Source organism: Bufo gargarizans, chromosome 2, assembly GCF_014858855.1.
Source record: "Bufo gargarizans isolate SCDJY-AF-19 chromosome 2, ASM1485885v1, whole genome shotgun sequence".
NCBI lineage: Eukaryota > Metazoa > Chordata > Amphibia > Anura > Bufonidae > Bufo > Bufo gargarizans.
In genome coordinates, this window is record NC_058081.1 from 227778888 (window position 1) to 227795639 (window position 16752).

At 44.6% G+C, this 16752-nt stretch overlaps 1 protein-coding gene across 1 annotated transcript in view; it reads right to left on the minus strand.

The window, feature by feature from the left end:
- The window catches only part of UPF2 (UPF2 regulator of nonsense mediated mRNA decay), a 77555-nt gene that overhangs the window by 14160 nt on the left and 46643 nt on the right, over positions 1-16752 (minus strand). Inside the window, 4 exon segments of the mRNA XM_044280075.1 lie at positions 1547-1645; positions 6036-6140; positions 13601-13746; positions 15559-15742. Of these exon segments, the coding sequence (XP_044136010.1) occupies positions 1547-1645; positions 6036-6140; positions 13601-13746; positions 15559-15742 (534 nt within the window).

Genomic DNA, 16752 nt, shown 5'->3' on the forward strand with positions numbered 1-16752 from the left:
AGGAAGAGAGATGCAGCAGAAAGGACATGCCCCTTTGCGGACAGCATTATATAAATCTAGCAGAGCAATGAATGGGGAGATCTCTGGATCCATGTGAGGTCCAGGGCTGGTTCTAGCTTTGTTTGAAAAATTATTATATGCACTATGTAACGTCTTGTTTTTATTTTTTACATTAATGATTGCTTAGTGTCTCTTTAAAGGGGTATCCCACGAGTCAGTCTCATCTCTATTTACGGTGCTGATAAATGTTAGCTGTTGGTAGGAAGGAACAGCTATTTTGGGCTGCCGACCAGTTATTTTATCTATGAGGACCACCAAAAGTATTCATATAGATACAAGTTATATATCTATATAAAAGAATGAGCTCTTAATCTAAACTTATATTGGCAAAAAGGAAGAATGTTTATTCCTCCCGCAAAAGTGCTACTCATCTATGGGCTGTCTGGCAGACCCAGTCAAACGAATAGGACAGATATGGGAGTACCAGCCACCAGTAATTAACAAGAGCAGCGCTGTTTGTTTCTGTTTGTTTCATTTTTTTTAAATCAGATCATTTTTATTGTACTAAAATACAGCAATGTGGCATTGTTACAAATATACGCACATCATGTCCCATATTGTGACATATAAATTAACACCACTGATGATTATGATACAGCAGGCAACCATACAATGACAGTGTAACCGCAACATACCCTTCCCACCCCACCCACCCCTCCCAACTCCCACTTCAGCACTTAATGGACTTCACCTTTTTTAATCAGCTCTATACCTCCAACGCCCCCACAATGTCTCAAATTTTTGCGGACATCCTCTCTTCTTAAACACCATTTTCTCATATGCTAACATAGTGTTTACTTTCCTTCTAAATTCCTCAATAACTGGAGGGCTTGACTGAATTCAGTGTAGGGCAATCAACTTGCTTGCCACATACAATAGTCTACTCGCTACAATTCTGTCGGTCCCCTCTTTCCCAATATCTGCCACATACTTCAAGACTGTTTGTTTCTAGATTATCAAATCTCATTCAGCTATACCAAATAAATGTAATGATTTAAAAAAAGGATCATCATAAAATTCCCTTAAATTTTATAAAGGGGTTCTCTGGTAAGGATTTAAAATGGCCACCAGCAACCTGTCCTAGAATGTGAGCTGGACTGGTTCCTCCACTTGCAGAGCTGCCCACGGGGGGTGAGGTGATGTGGCCTTACTACACACTACGCTCCGGCACTTGCCTATATTAGACACTGTCAGGCTGCTCAGCCATGGTGGCATATCATAGACAGGATCACATCATTACCATCTATTGCAGAGCAGTGTAATGTGTAGTGAGGTCCCACCCCCTCACTCCTAGGCAGCTCTGCATGTGGTGCAACCAGCCCTGCTCATATCCTAGGACAGCTTGTTGGCGGCCAATTCATGGAGAACCCCTTTAAAGATCAAGGCACACAGATACTGATTAGGGCACTGCAAGCAACAGTGTTCTGCTTGAAAGGTTTCATAACTGGCCTAAGATGTTGAAAATAATTGGCATATAGCCACACACCTGAAGATTTTCCAGCATCATCTTATCAAGAGCCTGAATGAAGTCTTCATCCTCTGCACAAGGTACATGTTTGATCCCACCTCCTTTAATCATCACCTCCTGCAAAAAAGAAGCATCTCTCAACAACAGCGGAAAGATTGGAATTCAGATGTAACATTCAAAAATGCTAATTCTTTACAGCCCTGGCGTAACATACTGCACTGATCAAAGCACGTCAGTGAATGAAGAAATCCTGAAGAAGGTATGTGAAGGCCTCAAAATTTATCAAGATTTAAAGGGAACCTGTCACCGGGATTTTGTGTATAGAGCTGAGGACACGGGCTGCTAGATGGCCGCTAGAACATCCGTAATGCCCAGTCCCCATAGCTCGGTGTGCTTTTACTATGTCAAAAAAATGATTTGATACATATGCAAATTAACCTGAGATGAGTCCTGTATGTGAGATGAGTCAGGGACAGGACTTCTCAGGTTAGTTTGCATATCTATCAAATCTTTTTTTTTACACAATAAAAGCACACAGAGCTATGGGGACGGTATTGCAGATGTGCTACTGGCCATCTAGCAGCCCATGTCCTCAGCTCTATACCCAAAATACCGGTGACAGGTTCCATTTAAGGCTGGTTTCACACGGGCGTTGCGGATTGGGTCCAGATGTGTTCAGTGAAACTATTTTGCAAGCAAGTTCAGTCAGTCTTGTCTGCGATTGCGTTTAGTTGTTCAGTTTTTTTCCCGCGCGGGTGCAATGCGTTTTGATGCGTGTGATAAAAAAAAACTGAATGTTTACCAACAACATCTCTTAGCAACCATCAGTGACAAACGCATCGCACTCGCTTGCGGATGCAATGCGTTTTTCACGCAGCACCATTCACTTCTATGGGGCCAGGGCTGCGTGAAAAATATGCGCAGAATATAGAACATGCAGAACTGATGCGTGAAAAACAACGCTCATGTACACAGACACATTGAAATGAATGGGTCAGGATTCAGTGCGGGTGCTATGCGTTCACGTCACGCATTGCACCCGTGCAGAAAACTTGCTCGTATGAAAGGGACCTAACACTTCATAAAGTAGTTAAATTAAATATATAGACAAAAGAAGGGAATTTATCATGAGGGGAATATTTGAAGTCAGTTTTGCTTGAGTCTGCGTTGGCATACTTTGCACCACATTTATAAAATGTCGCAGATTTAAACCTAACAGTTGTCTAGAAATGCAACTCCAGCTTTTTTATGCCTCCCCTCCTCCAGCTGGAGTGAGTTTGTAAAAAAAAAAAAAAAAAAAAAAAAAAAAGCCAGTAATAAATCTGGAGGGAAAGTAACATAAGTGAAAACACGCACTTTTCAAAAGTGGATCGGTGCTAAAATGAACAAACAAATTTTTTTTTTTTGTTATTTACCGTAAAATCCCTTTCCATTCATTGTGGGACACAGTGATTTTTCCAGCAACTTTGGAGACTTGTTCTATTTGGTCAGGATCGCATGCTGGAGAGGGCAAGAGTTAGTCGTATGGGACTGCTTCCATAGAGGCAACCATGAATCCGAGAACTTGCATGCAAAGACGAATTGGTTGGGGCAAGAGTCCCTGGCCAGATGGGTGTGGAAGCACATTCCTAGGAAAACTATCCTTCGGGAGGGAATGAAGCTGGACTTCTGGACGTTGATCAAACAAAGAGGTTAAGTGTCCAGGACTATCTGAAACTGGCTAGGTCGGATGCCCTGGACAGAGTTTAGATTAGGATGCCGTCCAGGTATGGGATTGTGACAATTCCTTGAGTGAAGTAGAGCCATATGTGATGCAAAAACTTTGGTAAACCTACTTTGTGCAGTGACCAAACAAAATGACAGCCATAAATTGGAAACGGAAGGAGCAGTCTCCAAATCTTAGGAACTGATGCTGCTGAATACTGATTGGAATAAGGCATCTTGCATGTATATGGAAGACAAGAATTTCCCCAGTTCCATGGAAGCAATCACAGAGCACAGAGATTCCATGTGCAAGTATTGTACTTGGACAAACCTGTTATGGATCTTGAGAACAGTGTATGGATGGCTTGGAAAAATGCTGAGGCTTTGGCCTGGGAAGCTGGGGTGGATGTTCGGAAGAAAAGAGGGCGGTGCGGAGGAGAACTTCATCTTGTGTACATCTGATATAAGTTCTCATACCCAAGCACCTGAAATGAGGGCAAGTCAGACCCCCCGAAATAAATGTACAACTCTCCCTCCCCAAAGCGGGCTCTAACGAGGGCCACAATTCCTGCCAATGTGGACTTGGAAGAAGAAGGCTTGGTGAGGTTTGTGTGAGTACCCCAAGATGGACGGGGCTTAAAGAACATTTTCCTTTTATGATCCTGATGCGTCCTTTCACCTGGAGGGTTTCAACCACAGTTGAACTAAGATTATAATATTATAGAAGAGAGTTTGGATGACTGCTCATCATATAGAGTTTGCTCCGATTCAGAAATCTCCCTCAGAACAGTGCTCTGGGGAGGGGGATATCGAGGATCTTGGGGAGATGGAGCAGGTAGTTGCAGAGGAGGATCTGGGGCGTTTTCCTGGCTGCCCACGTTGATACCTAGTGGTGGGATCCTCTGTGTCCGGGATGTACCAGGCTGAAAAGTGGGTATATAGCAAAGCAGCTCCAAGATGGCTTTGTTAGTCTGTGAGACGTTTTGGTAATGTGCGGAATGTGCGCAGTCCAAGTACACTGGAGGATAAGTGGTAGGAGCAGCCAGGGTGGGAGGCAAGCAGCACAAAGAGGGTTCGACAGACCGCACGGAAATTTTGTGTGACAAAAGTAATACACAAAATGTCTGTAGGGCTCTGTTGTAGTGTCTGACATGGCAAGAAAGGGGTCAAAGCCTGTCCCTGTCGGAAAGTGAGGGGGGGGGGGGGGGGGGGGGACTAGAGCATATCTTACCGATCTTGATGTCTTGATTTGTACCCGAAGAATGTCCTAATCGGAACGCTGTGGTCACTGCAATCTGACCTGGTAGCTGAAGGGCTGAAAGTTGAGGAGCAGGAGCTGGCGACACTATTCACGAGGGGCCAGAGTGAAGTGGGAGATATGGAAACCTGTGCTCCAAAAAGGCCTAGACCACACTGGAGCCAGGGACTATATAATTGGCCAGGCCTGACAAATTTCCGTGGGAAAAGGAGAGAATAGCTCCGGAATGCCCCAAGTTAGGGAGAATGCATAATGCCATTTTGAGCCTTAGCAACGCTCCTCTGTCTTCTGATCAGATAACAGTCAGTGTTGAGCACGTCTCCCCTGTTATGTAACAGAAGACAGAGGAGCGTCAATAAGGCTCAAAATGGGCCACTTTTTTTAAGCTATTTTTTCTAATAGAAATGTACAATTTCAGTAATGAAAAGTATATTACAAAAATGGTCAGCATCACTGCCCCTACACATTACAAAAAAAAAAAAAAAAAAAAAAAGGAAGAAGGGAAGTTACAATTTAGGGCTGGCAGGTAATAGTGGATTTGGAGGCCCGCCATACCTTTTTGGGAAAGGTGCAGGGGGTTTAGTGATCTACTGGTCTCCCCCCTCTTAACAAATTACAGACCTGCCAAGGCAGACAGACACTAAGCTAAACCTGATTTAGCTTAGTCCCTGTGAGAAGGGTATAGCCTGTGGGAGGAGGGAGCACTTTTAGGCTTAGTGTCTGCCTCCTAGTGACACCAGCTATACCCATGGTCTATTCTGTGTACCCCAATGACGGACTGAGAAAATGTGCTTAATTTTGCACAACGAATTCTGGAGTGCAGAGCTTGATCAATTCTCCCCTTAAATTGTCCTAACAAGGGAGACCTATAACAGACAGGGGTCAGATGGGCTAATATATTGTGCTGTATCACAATATATTTTTTTAAATAACACATATAATATATGCAATCTATTAGGGCACTCGTAACTAGTGGTACCAAGGACAATAGTAAATTACAGGCAATGATTAGAGTACACATGTAAGAGAATGGAAAAAGACAAATGGACTTTCCTCTTAAGCAGAAATGGTTAAAGGAGTTAAAGATTTTTTTTGGGGAGAGATCCGGTGACATCACCGGCACTGATGGGCGGGCTTTAGCGCTGCCGTAGCCAGTAAAACGGCAAGGGCAGAGCTAAAGCCCGCCCATCAGAGCCGGTGACGTCACCGAACACACTGCCGGGCGGAAGCTTCCGCCAGGCAGTGTGTCATGATAAACAAAAGAGCCCGTGCCCGTGCAAGGGAGCACATGGAAGCATGAGATGCTCCGATGCCTGCCTCAGGTGGCAGCACTAGGAAAGGTTTCTCTTTAACAGGACGGTAGCCATTTTAAATTACTACACTAAACCCCCCCCCCAGAAAAAAATTAAATAAAAATGGAATGTTCTGCCAATAAAGTTATTTATAAATTAGATGATTTCCATTTTTTACTTTCCCTAGAGAGCCCCTTTAAGGGACGTGGAACTGAGAATTCTAACACAAATCATAGCCGATTTGGTTACATACAGTGTTTTCTTCATCAGTCTCATTTTCCTTGTTTGAGTCAGTCATGTAATCTGTATTTTCCTCCTCTTCTTCCTCCCTCTCTTCTTCTTCATTTTCCGAAGCCTCCTAAAATGTAGAATTTAAATATTCATGTTACTTATTTCACAAGTGTAATTACTAATACCTAACTATTAGCACACAAATATATCGAGTAGTAAGAAAGACTTTCCCTCACCCAAGCCAAGATTTATATTGGTAGCCCTGCATCTAACCATCTTAGCCAATGCAGACTGGCATGCTGGCACACCTCCCCGACACTCAGCATCCAGAGCACCTCCTCCTCCATTTTCATCTTTTAAATATCTGACCATCGCTGTGACTTGTACGTGTTATGTGCACTTTTAGTCACCCATTCTCCTCACCCTAGGTTTCTTCTGCTCCTCCTAACAAAAAGGACATTCTGTGTACGCTGCATATATTTGTGCGATTGAATTGAATTTTTTCAAGGGATTTCACACAAACACTGAACTTCTAAGCCACTCGCTACATTACTATGGGCTGCGCATGTTGAGCAACAAAAGTCACTGTCTAGTCAAAGACTAATTGCTTTACAACTGTAATAACTTAAAGGGGTTGTGTCACTTCAGCAAGTGGCATTTATCATGTAGAGAAAGTCAATACAAGGCCCTTACTAATGTATTGGGATTCTCCATATTGTCTCCTTTGCTGGCTTGATTCAGTTTTTCCATCACATTCCGGGTCCATTCACACGTCCACATGTCTGTTCTGCATTTTGCTGAACGGAATTGCGGACCCATTCATTTATATGGGGCCGCACAATGTGCAGCCCGGATCCGGACCCGCACTTCCGGGTCTGCAAGTTCCGTTCCCGAAAAAATAAATAAAAAAATAGAACATGTCCTATTCTTGTCCGCAATTGTAGACAAGATTAGGCATATTCTATTATAGGGCCAGCGATGTGCGGTCTGCAAAATGCGGAACGCACATTGCCAGTGTCCATGTTTTGTGGATCCGCAAAACACACACGGATGTGTGAATGGACCCTAAAGGGAACCTATCATTAACTTTATGCTACTCATTATAACGGCAGCATAAAGTAGTGCCAGAAATGCTGATTTCGGCAGTGTGCCGTTCATGAGCTAAACATAATTGGTTGCCGAGAACCAGCATCATAATTTGAGCACGGGCCTGGAAAAGAGTCACGGTTGCCTGAAAGAGTCATGGTTATTCATGAATTCCTGCTCTCCCTGCCGACCTGCTAATGACTGACAGTCTTCTATCTAGTTTTCTCTCTAGGAAAGAACTGACAATTATGTGCAGGTAGGATAACAAACTCTTCTCAGGTGGCCGTGACTCTTTTTCAGGCCTGTTCTGCAATGATTAGATGCTGGTTCTCAGCAACCTCTTACTATTAGCTGATGAGTGACACACCGCTGAAATCAACATTTCTGTCACTACTTTATACTGTCCTCAGTGAAGTCATCAAGAAGTTGATGACATGTTCCCTTTAACCACTTCAGCCCCGCTAGCTGAAACCCCCTTCATGACCAGGCCACTTTTTACACTTCGGCACTACACTCCTTTCACCGTTTATTGCTCGGTCATGCAACTTACCACCCAAATGAATTTTACCTCCTTTTCTTCTCACTAATAGAGCTTTCATTTGGTGGTATTTGATTGCTGCTGGCATTTTTACTTTTTTTGTTATTAATCGAAATTTAACGATTTTTTTGAAAAAAAATGACATTTTTCACTTTCAGCTGTAAAATTTTCCAAAAAAAACGACATCCATATATAAATTTTTCGCTAAATTTATTGTTCTACATGTCTTTGATAAAAAAAAAAATGTTTGGGCAAAAAAAAAAAAAATGGTTTGGGTAAAAGTTATAGCGTTTACAAACTATGGTACAAAAATGTGAATTTCCGCTTTTTGAAGCAGCTCTGACTTTCTGAGCACCTGTCATGTTTCCTGAGGTTCTACCAGGGGCGTACATACAGGGGTCGCAGGGGTCGCAGTTGCGACCGGGCCCGGCCGCCTGTGGACCCCTAGCCCCGCAGTAGTGCTGTGCCTGCCTGTATAAACCAGGCGGCCGACCCGGGGCCCGCCTCCCGGGCCCGCCTCCCAGTGTTATGTGCTATGTGCCAGCCCTACCCTCCTTCAGTCTCCTCCCCCTGATTCTCCCGTGGGTGCGGCGTGCCTCGTCATTTCCTATTGGGCGGCCGCACCGGACATGACGCTTCCCAAGGCTGCGCAGACGCACAACGACGCCGAGACGCAGCAGGGAGAAGGCGCCGGAAGCTCGCGAAGATGCAGGTGCCGGTCCGAAATGAAGATAAGATTAGATTTGTAAAGAAAAATAAAATAAAAAAAAGGTCTTCATAATTGCTCAGAATAGACTCAGAGTAGGGTCTGCTGGGGGCTGGCTTTATAACTAGCTCTCCTATATTTCTGTAGCCGGCAACCTCTGACTGCCCAGTTGGGCTGAAACTACTACACCCAACATGTTCTGGCAGTAATAGTAAATGGATATTGGTGCCATTCTGAGCTACTAGTCTATATAATACATATGTATTATATAGACTAGTAGCTCAGAATTACACCAATATCCATTTACTATTACTGCCAGAACATGTTGGGTGTAGTAGTTTTAGCCCAACTGGGCAGTCAGAGGTTGCCGGCTACAGAAATATAGCAGAGTTAGGCTACTTTCACACCTGCGTTAGGTGCGGATCCGTCTGGTATCTGCACAGACGGATGTGCACCTATAATGCAAACGCTTGTATCCGTTCAGAACGGATCCGTTTGGCTGCAAGCAGCATTTTGGTGTCCGCCTCCAGAGCGGAATGGAGGCTCAACGGAGGCAAACTGATGCATTCTGAGCGGATCCTTATCCATTCAGAATGCATTGGGGCTAAACTGATCCGTTTTGGTCCGCTTGTGAGAGCCCTGAAACGGATCTCACAGGCGGACCCAGAAACGCCAGTGTGAAAGTAGCCTTAGGCTACTTTCACACTGGCGTTTCTGGGTCCGCTTGTGAGATCCGTTTCAGGGCTCTCACAAACAGTGCAAAACAGATCAGTTCATCCCCAATGCATTCTGAATGGATAAGGATCCGCTCAGAATGCATCAGTTTGCCTCCGTTCAGCCTCCATTCCGCTCTGGAGGCGGACACCAAAACGCTGCTTGCAGCCAAACGGATCCGTTCTGAACGGATACAAGCGTTTGCATTATAGGTGCGGATCCGTCTGTGCAGATACCAGACGGATCCGCACCTAACGCAGGTGTGAAAGTAGCCTAACTCTGCTATTGGTGGAGGGATGTTGGGGGGGCGGTGACGGGGAGGGGGGCCCCATGGTTCAGTTTTGCACCGGGGCCCCATGGATTGTGTGTACGCCACTGGGTTCTACAATGCCCAGACAGTAGAAAAACCCCACAAATGACCCCATTTCAGAAAGTAGACACCCTAAGGTATTCGCTGATGGGCATAGTGAGTTCATAGAACTTTTTATTTTTTGTCACAAGTTAGCGGAAAATGATGATTTTTTTTATTTATTTTTCCTTACAAAGTCTCATATTCCACTAACTTGCGACAAAAAATAAAAAATTCTAGGAACTCGCCATGCCCCTCACGGAATACCTTGGGGTGTTTCCAAAATGGGGTCACTTGTGGGGTAGTTATACTGCCCTGGCATTCTAGGGGCCCAGATGTGTGAGAAGTACTTTGCAATCAAAATGTGTAAAAAAATGGCCTGCAAAATCCGAAAGGTGCTCTTTGGAATATGTGCCCCTTTGCCCACCTTGGCTGCAAAAAAGTGTCACACATCTGGTATCGCCGTACTCAGGAGAAGTTGGGGAATGTGTTTTGGGGTGTCATTTTACATATACCCATGCTGGGTGAGAGAAATATCTTGGCAAAAGACAACTTTTCCAATTTTTTTATACAAAGTTGGCATTTGACCAAGATATTTATCTCACCCAGCATGGGTATATGTAAAATGACACCCCAAAACACATTCCCCAACTTCTCCCGAGTACGGCGATACCAGATGTGTGACACTTTTTTGCAGCCTAGATGCGCAAAGCGGCCCAAATTCCTTTTAGGAGGGCATTTTTAGACATTTGGATCCCAGACTTCTTCTCACGCTTTAGGGCCCCTAAAAAGCCAGGGCAGTATAAATACCCCACATGTGACCCCATTTTGGAAAGAAGACACCCCAAGGTATTCCGTGAGGGGCATGGCGAGTTCCTAGAATTTTTATTTTTTTGGCACAAGTTAGCACAAATTGTTTTTTTTTGTATTTTCTCACAAAGTCTCCCTTTCCGCTAACTTGGGACAAAAATTTCAATCTTTCATGGACTCAATATGCCCCTCACGGAATACCTTGGGGTGTCTTCTTTCCGAAATGGGGTCACATGTGGGGTATTTATACTGCCCTGGCATTTTAGGGCCCTAAAGCGTAAGAAGAAGTCTGGAATATAAATGTCAAAAAATTTTTACGCATTTGGATTCTGTGAGGGGTATGGTGAGCTCATGTGAGATTTTATTTTTTGACACAAGTTAGTGGAATATGAGACTTTGTAAGAAAAAACAAAAAAACAAACAAAAAATTGGGCCCAAAAAAAATGTCTGAATGGAGCCTTACAGGGGGTGATCAATGACAGGGGGGTGATCAGGGAGTCTATATGGGGTGATACCCCCCTGTCATTGATCACCCCCTTGTCATTGATCACCCCCTGTAATGCTCCATTCTGACTTCCGTATGATTTTTTACGGATCCACGGATACATGGATCGGATGCGCAAAACACATGCGGACCTCTGAATGGAGCCTTACAGGGGGGTGATCAATGACAGAGGGGTGATCACCCATATAGACTCCCTGATCACCCCCCTGTAAGGCTCCATTCAGACGTCCGTATGATTTTTACGGATCCACTGATACATGGATCGGATGCGCAAAACACATGCGGACCTCTGAATGGAGCCTTACAGGGGGGTGATCAATGACAGAGGGGTGATCACCCATATAGACTCCCCGATCACCTCAGTCATTGATCACCCCCCTGTAAGGCTCCATTCAGAGGTCCGCATGTGTCTTGCGGATCCGATCCATGTATCAGTGGATCCGTAAAAATCATACGGACGTCTGAATGGAGCCTTACAGGGGGGTGATCAATGACAGGGGGTGATCAGGGAGTCTATATGGGGTGATCAGTGGTTCATAAAGGGTTAATAAGTGACGGGGGGGGGGGGGGGGTGTAGTGTAGTGTTTTGTGGTACTTTACAGAGCTGCCTGTGTCCTCTGGTGGTCGATCCAAACAAAAGGGACCACCAGAGGACCAGGTAGCAGGTATATTAGAGCGATCGCCGCTGGCAGGCTGGAGATCCACTCGCTTACCTTCTGTTCCTGTGAGCGCGCGCGCCTGTGTGCGCGCGTTCACAGGAAATCTCGCGTCTCGCGAGATGACGCACGGATGCGTCCAGGAGGAATAGATCAACCACCTTCTGGACGCATCCGTGCGTTAGGCGGTCCGGAGGTGGTTAAACGTTACCAATACCCAGGGGTTATGACCACTCTGTAATCCAGCAGCGGGGGTTATGCTTGCACACTATAGGAAAAAGTAGCAGCGTCTGCTCCCGACCACCAGAGGGACCAATGTTTTTTCCTATAGTGTGCAACCCTAGCCAGTGCCACCCAGGGGCTTATGTAAACCCTAGCCAGTGCCACCCAGGGGCTTATGTAAACCTAGCCAGTGCCACCCAGGGGCTTATTTAAAGGGAACCTGTCACCATGAAAATTCTACATAATCAGCATGTTACAGAGCAGGAGGAGCTAAGCCACTTTATATATAGTTTTGTGGGAAAAGATGGAGTAGAACCTGTATATCATTCATGTAAATTCCTGCTCTCTCTGGGCTTTGAAGTCAAGGAGGTGGTCCTATCAGTGATTGACAGCCTTCCCTCTACGACTGTGTATACAGAGATAGCTGTCAGTCACTGATAGGACCGCCTTTTTGACTTCAAGGCCCAGAATGAGCAGGAATTTAAATGTATAAATGACAAAGTTTCACCAAATCTTTTCCTATAAACCTATATATCAATCTGCTCCTCCTGCTCTATAAAATGCTGCCTGCAGATTACCTGCCATTTTCATGGTGGTAGGTTCCCTGTAACCCTAACTAGTGCTTCCCAGGAATGTATTATTTTGTTTGGTACAAAAGGTGCCAGGTGTCTGCGCATGTCTTAGGGACAGGTATATTCAGGAGGTGCAATGAAGTTGCAGTTTGTATTGTTACTGCCATGAAAATGCAGCAATTAAAAAGACATCATTGCTGCCACATTCATCGTAAGATATTTGTGGCAGTCACAGTTAAAATGGTGACTTGAGAGCAGTTTGAACATACCAGCTGGTGTGCACTAGTTATTGAGGAGACTAGGGGCTGGGGGTATGGCATTAGTTACTTAGTTCCTCCCTCACATCTCTAATCACTTTGCCACCACACTACCACTATTGCCACCAGTCCTCCACTCTGGTTTCACCTTCCAGAGTGCTGCCCACTGCCACCATGGCCAGACCAGGTCCATTGTTACGGTGTTGAATTTTGCATGCTTTACTGCTCTAGTCCCTTAGTGCCTGATTTGGTGATTTTGGAAAGGTAAGTATTCAGTCTCATCTTCTGTCAGATAAATTTAAAATATCTAAATGTGTTATTTATGCATGGAAGGCAGCTATAGAGTCACTGCACAAAAAGCAACCACTTAACATATGTAGGCATTCGTATTATTTATTTCATTCACTGCAACTCTTGCAACTTCTCCTTGGCTACAAATACTCCTCAAAAATACTAGAAGTATTTTTTCCAGAAAAATGCAGCTTGACCTCTGGGTGTTACCTTTTCCCTTACCAATGAAGTGTGCCTACACCCTCTCTCATGCCGGCTTCCACGCTGATGCTCCCCACACTGGGCCTGATGAAGGGCTGCATATAGCCCAAAACGTTGCCTGAAATTATGTCTCTGGAATTCTCCAAACCAACTGATCTACTGTGTTAAAGGGTTTCTCACTTCAGCAAGTGGCATTAATCATGTAGAGAAAGTTAATACAAGGCACTTACTAATGTATTGTTATTATCCATATTGCCTCCTTTGCTGGCTGGATTCATTTTTCCATCACATTATACACTGCTCGTTTCCTTGGTTACGACCACCCTGAAATCCATCAACAGTGGTCGTGCTTGCACACTGTAGAAAAAAAGCACCAGCCTATGTGAGTTCCCATGGTCCCGTTTACCAGAGAGGCCAGCACTTTTGACTATAATGTGCAAGCACGACCACTGCTGATGAATTGCAGGGTGGTAGTAACCATGGAAATGAAAAATGTATTATGTGATGGAAAAAGGACTTCAGCCAGCAAAGGAGGCAATATGGGCAATCACAATACATTAGTAAGTGCTTTGTATTAGTTATATCTACATGATAAATGCCACTTGCTGAAGTGAGACAACCACTTTAATTTTCTAGATTTAGCTTTTAACTAATACAATAAAATTATGAAGTATAATTACATCTTCTTCTGGTTCGTTCATTTCACTTTCATTCCCAGATTGCTCCTCCGTCTCTGCTCCAGCTTCTTCCTCCTCTTCATCATCCTCATACTCTAGAGCTTCTCCTTCAGCAATAGAATGTTTTGAGTCTTTGTCATTCACCAGACCTTTAGATGAGAAAACAAAGCATTTGTCAAACAGATGTTCATGCTTGTATGGGAAATACAGAAAAAGTAGGGGATAGAAGCGGAGACCAGAACTGGGTGCAGCACCCTAATATGTAGCACATCCAGTCCTTCTGCTGAGGCTCATAATCCAGCATCAGAACTTAAAGGGGTTCTGCACTTTCAATTAACTGATGATCTATCCTCTGGATAGATCATCAGCTTCTGATCGGTCGGGGTCCTACACCCGGGACCCCCGCCGATCAGCTGTTTGAGAAGGCAGCGGCGCTCCAGCAGCGCCGCGGCCTTCTCACTGTTTACCGCCGGGCCGCCCGCCCACTGACGTCACGACTTGTATCAAGTAGAGTGGGCGCGGCTAAGCTCGATTCAAGTGAACAGAGCTTAGCCACGCCCACTCTAGTTGATACAAGTCGTGACGTCAGTGGGCGGGCGGCCCGACGGTAAACAGTGAGAAGGCAGCGGCGCTGCTGGAGCGCCGCTGCCTTCTCAAACAGCTGATTGGCGGGGGTCCCGGGTGTCGGACCCCGACCGATCAGAAGCTGATGATCTATCCAGAGGATAGATCATCAGTTAATTGAAAGTGCAGAACCCCTTTAAGTAGCTTTTGGCGATACATTCCTTCTCAATTAAAACCAGATACTGATATAGATTTATTTTTCTCATCTCGTTTTATTCTCCTGATTGTAGATGCATTAAATTCTATTTTCTGTACAACATTATGGGGGTGGCCATTAAGCCCTCTTTCACATATCCGTGAAGATGTCCATGAAGAATTACCGTAATGTTTGGTCCGTGTGTCCAATTTTTTTTAACCTCCATCTGTGTTTGATAGACACTGCTAGGCTGAAAATCTGTTCCTGGAGCATCTCCTAGTAAAAATCTGTGAAAGCCACAGACCAAACATTGCATTTGTGTTGTGTTTGTGCTTTTCACGGACCCATAGACTATGATGTAGGTGGGGGATCAGTAATCTCAGACAAAAAAAATAGGGAATGCTTCCGTAGGGTCACCACCATCTCACGGTTCGATGTGTGAATATGTACATCTAAGTCAAGTCAATGGATTTGTGTGCAGTCCATGGAGACCACGGACATTACACTTCAGCGATTCACTTGACATTTGAAAGAGGCACAAAAACATTCAGAAATGTGCTTTACAGCAGTTCCTAGGACCATAGCGGATTGTAGAGTAGAGCCGATTCACTGACTTCCATAGTAGTTTTCAGGTATGCTCTGATCTGTGCCAAGAGGGGGAGGCGAGCTGTATATATTTTACACATAGCGGCAAGATCAGTGAATATGACAATCCTAGTAATGAAAGGCTGGATGACCAGCATAACTAGGATAATAGAGCAACACAGAAGCGTGGGAAAGAGGGAAGCAAACTGCTTTCCAAATAAACCTCAGTGTAATTAGTAAGGTAACAATCCTGACTGTTTGCTTTGATTTCTTGAGGGGGACATAAAAATCAAGACAATATAGTAGATCTACTGTAGTTCTGTGAAGGTGATCACTTAAAAAGAATGTCACCATGCATACAAAAAAAAAAAAAAAAAAAAAAAAGGAACCATGAGAAAATGTCCAGGTCTTGTCAACAGTGAGACACAGTACTACTAAATACTTTCAAATCTGGTTCCTTAATCCACAACCACTTGGAATTAAAGGGGAACTCCTCCTAATATGGAAAACTCTTGGTTGTCTATCTGTTGACAGGGAACAGTACTATTTAGTTATTTTCCATTTTATTTCCTGTGGGTCCAAGAATGTGCTAGAAAACATGTTCTAAACCTCTCACCTAGTTTAACCAGAAACTCTCGTTCCAGATCTTGAACTTGTCGGACAGCTTCGTTCAAAGAGTTGGATTGTTTCATTTTTGGCCTCAGCAGCTCCAGCGTATCGCTTATCATATAGTCAATGTCTATAGGAAATGGGTGTTCTTTTGTCCATACCTCCAGGTTTTTTTTCCACCAGACATACCGCTAGAAATGAAAATAGAAGTTAAAGCCAAATGTGGTAAATGCACCAAACTGGTAAACAATGTAACGATTTATGGATCTTCTGTATTAAACCCGACAAACAGAATGATCAATGTACAGTTTGGATGTAACTACTGCCTGCAGGTAGAACCAGAAGCAATGCTGGGGAATCGGGTGCTGCTGCTAACAGCTCCTCTTTAGTAAATCTGGCGACTACATTTAGGTCATGTGTCAATCATTATTAATGTAGGGGTGCACCGAAATGAAAATTCTGGTCCGAAACCGAAAATTCAGGATGCCCTTGACAGAAAAACGAAACTGCCTTTTTGCCCAAATACTTTTAAAATACTTTTTTAAGTAAAAAAAAAAAAGGAAAGTGAATTAAAATATAAAGTTAAACAGATACATAGATATTATACACACAATGCCACCCAAAGTGGTTATTTAAAAAAAAAATTTCACTCCCCCCCCTCCCTTGTCACTCTCATTCTACCCCCCCCCCCTCCCTTGTCACTCTCATTCTACCCCCCCCCTCCCTTGTCACTTTCATTCTACCCCCCTCCCTTGTCACTCATTTTACACCCCCCCCCTTGTCACTCATTTTACACCCCCCCCCCTTGTCACTCATTTTACACCCCCCCCCCCCTCCCCCTCCCTTGTCACCTCTAGTGTAGCCTGTGTAGCGTGGCCGAGCTCTGTTCGGTCCGCGGTACAGGAGCATTTGTTTCTTGTACTCGGCCGGACTGAAAGGAAGTGCACACTAAGTGAGCACTTCCTGTCAGTCCGGCCGGGTACAGGAAACAAAAGCTCCTGTACCGCGGAACGAACAGAGCTCAGCCACGCTACACTAACAACAGCAGTAGCACAGAGCAGACACAGCAGGCTGCGCAAGACTGAGCCGGAGATTCTTTAGAGCGGCAAGCGTTTAGGAGGCACAGCATGAGGGGCGCCGCCGGCCGGCCGCCTGAACGTATATAACCAACCATATTTTCTGCCGATATGTAACAATATAT